Source organism: Fulmarus glacialis, unplaced genomic scaffold (genome assembly GCF_000690835.1).
Source record: "Fulmarus glacialis isolate BGI_N327 unplaced genomic scaffold, ASM69083v1 scaffold19424, whole genome shotgun sequence".
NCBI lineage: Eukaryota > Metazoa > Chordata > Aves > Procellariiformes > Procellariidae > Fulmarus > Fulmarus glacialis.
In genome coordinates, this window is record NW_009207622.1 from 6339 (window position 1) to 9051 (window position 2713).

Sequence of the window (2713 nt, forward strand, 5' to 3'; positions counted from 1 at the left end):
AAGTAAAGGAACGTGGTAGCATCAACACAGCTGTCAATGGCAAAAGGGAACATGAAGGAATTTAGCACTCAAGCACAATACAGCTGGATAACACCAGTCACATCCCCCCAGAATGATCCAATTTCCCTCCAGAGTGTCCAAGCAGAGAACAAGAAAAGTCTTCTGCTAAACAAATTCAAACTGATGTGAAGTAATAGACATTGCCATCAACATGTGTCACTGCTCCTCGACACTCAGAGGGAACCATGCCAAGACCCAAGGTCTGACCAAGAGCACAGTCTCAGCGCTCCTGCAGAACGAGACTCCAGATATGAATAAAGGTATCTCCATGCTATTTCTAGCAAACAGACTATATCCTCCCTTATTACCTATGAAACACAAGCCACTGGCCAGGCATCAGTGGATTCAAACTAATACTCTCACTCACCACCTCAAGACCACTGCAGAGCATGCAGCTCCACAGACCTGTGAGTTTCCTGACCACTTAGAGGTCTTCTGGCACAAAACAGAACCAACAGCTTTATTCCTTCTTAGGAACACAGCACAAGTTTGTTTTCTTGGGACGGGCAGTGTTGAAGGACACTCAAAAGCAACACAAGAAACTGGGCTGCAGACCTCCTCCCCCAGCATACATACCACAGTCCTTCTATGATATCCACACAGAGGAGGGCACTGCCCAGGCCCTGCACCAGGTTCAAAAAAACTCTTCCTGGCTGTGGAAGAAACATGGACGTAGATGAAGCTCAACCTCATAAGCATCAGCCCAGTGCAAATCTGTTTGATGGAGATGGCAAACCCAACAGAAGCATCTCACCACCTTGTCTGTTTAAGAACTGAAGAATTAAGACTGCATTTTCCTGTCCCACGCTGGCAGGATTGATGGAGGTATAGTGGACTAAACCATAGCCTCCGGCATGTGTATACACACACAGAAGATGGGTTTTGAAAACACATGGTCATGGCAACACACGCAAAGATTTTATAGGCAAGCATCTGGAACCAGTGTCAGTCACATAATTGAACGTGAGAAAAACAAAAAACCCACAGCTGAACCGGAATCTGTGCACTAAACAAAACTGCTCAGGAGACCTGGACAGGAGCAGCAGGGTATGCTGGACACTAGGCAGATCAGGCCCAGAACCACCTGCCTGTGGATGTGCCACACATATCCACTCCCTCAGGGTAGCCACACATAGATGCCAACACTACTTAGAGAGAGAACAACTCAATGCAAACATCTTAGTAACAGGTTCTCTCCCTGTTCAAGCACTGCAGATATTCTGCAACAAAAACAAAAACCAGAGAAGCATCTTAATAAAGTAAATGCCCAGACAAAAATTACTAAGCAGCTCCCAATCAGCCTTTCTTTCCTGGGGATGACCAGCATGTACACTTTAACGTCATGCATGCATTTCAAAGGAAGCTATTATTAAGAAGCCATTTCTTACGGCTCTCTGAAGATTATATATTTACATTACATCTGTATCATTAACTGAGCAGTAAATCTTGTTTTCTTAATGTAATTGCTTAGCTACTGAAGTAGCAATGTAATTGCTCTTATTCTGCTTTCCAAAAGGCACAACATGCTATTTTTCCAGGGATAACTTATCAGTCCTTTGCCATGTATCTGTATGCTGAGACAGTGGGATGTATCTGCAGTGCAACCAGATACAGGAACCTCTTACTCCCACCTATGTTTTACCCTGGTGTTGTTTCCATCGATACTATGGAACACACTACACTCACTTACAGGGCAAAGAAATCCGGTCTTTCAGAGGAGTTTTTGGAAGAATCACCACCAACGAATAGACCTGTTGAGACAAAGAACTAACTGTTCCATGGCTGCTTGGCAACTGAACTCAACAATCTTTGCAGGGATCTTTGCACCCCCTAGATGTCTTGGGACAGGGGCACAGACCCCCGATATTAAACCCAGTGCAGATGTGAAGGCCCCACGCCTCATCCCCATCAGCACAGAAAGACTGGTCACTGAGAAACAAGGGAGTAAAGAACATCTGAGTTCAGCTGGAATTCAGCTGGCACGGCTTACACCACTCCCACCATACCTTTATTGCTTCAGCTTCCCCGCAGCATGAGCAGCATCAGTGCTGCACTGTATCAGGCAGGAGGGGGACTAGGGCCTTATTATACACCAATCATCCTCCTTGCCCCATTTAGAAAATACAAAGAAGCTATCAGAGTGCGTAACACATGCCCAGTACTTACCAGAAAGAAGAAACAAGAGCTGGCAAGCCAAAAGTGTCTCCCTCCATGGCCATAGATGTTGAAGTCTTCTGCTGAGAGATGGGCATCAGGGTACAGGATTTCCAGGGTGCCCTAGGAGAGAAGTGGTACCAACATGATTCTGTTATAGGCAGCATCCTCACTAGAGTGGGTGTCTGGACACAGGAGACTGTGTTTATAGAAGTTTACAGCTGTGTTTGTAGCTGTCCCTGCCACCTAAGACCCAACCATTGCCCTGCTTGATTAACTAGAACAAGTTAAGCTCACACAGGAAAGATGAAGAAACTGAAGACAAGAAGTGAGGGGAAAAAAGTGGCAGGAATTTGCATCTGAAGGAAACCAGCATCAATGACATTCCAGAAGAGAGACTGAATGAAGGGATAGGGGATGCAAGCAGTTGCATCCCCTAAAGCAAGTTCTTTCTGAAATAGACAGAGTTCCATTGCCATCTCTAAAGTAGACCTTTCCT

At 45.5% G+C, this 2713-nt stretch overlaps 1 protein-coding gene across 1 annotated transcript in view; it reads right to left on the reverse strand.

Moving 5' to 3' along the window:
- Nucleotides 1–2713, reverse strand: part of TPRA1 (transmembrane protein, adipocyte asscociated 1) — a 10732-nt gene that overhangs the window by 1349 nt on the left and 6670 nt on the right. The window contains exons 6-8 of the mRNA XM_009576196.1: nucleotides 2227–2337; nucleotides 1751–1811; nucleotides 637–713 (exon numbers count right to left, since the gene is read on the reverse strand). Coding sequence (XP_009574491.1) covers nucleotides 637–713; nucleotides 1751–1811; nucleotides 2227–2337 — 249 coding nt within the window. The remainder of the gene's footprint in view (nucleotides 1–636; nucleotides 714–1750; nucleotides 1812–2226; nucleotides 2338–2713) is intronic.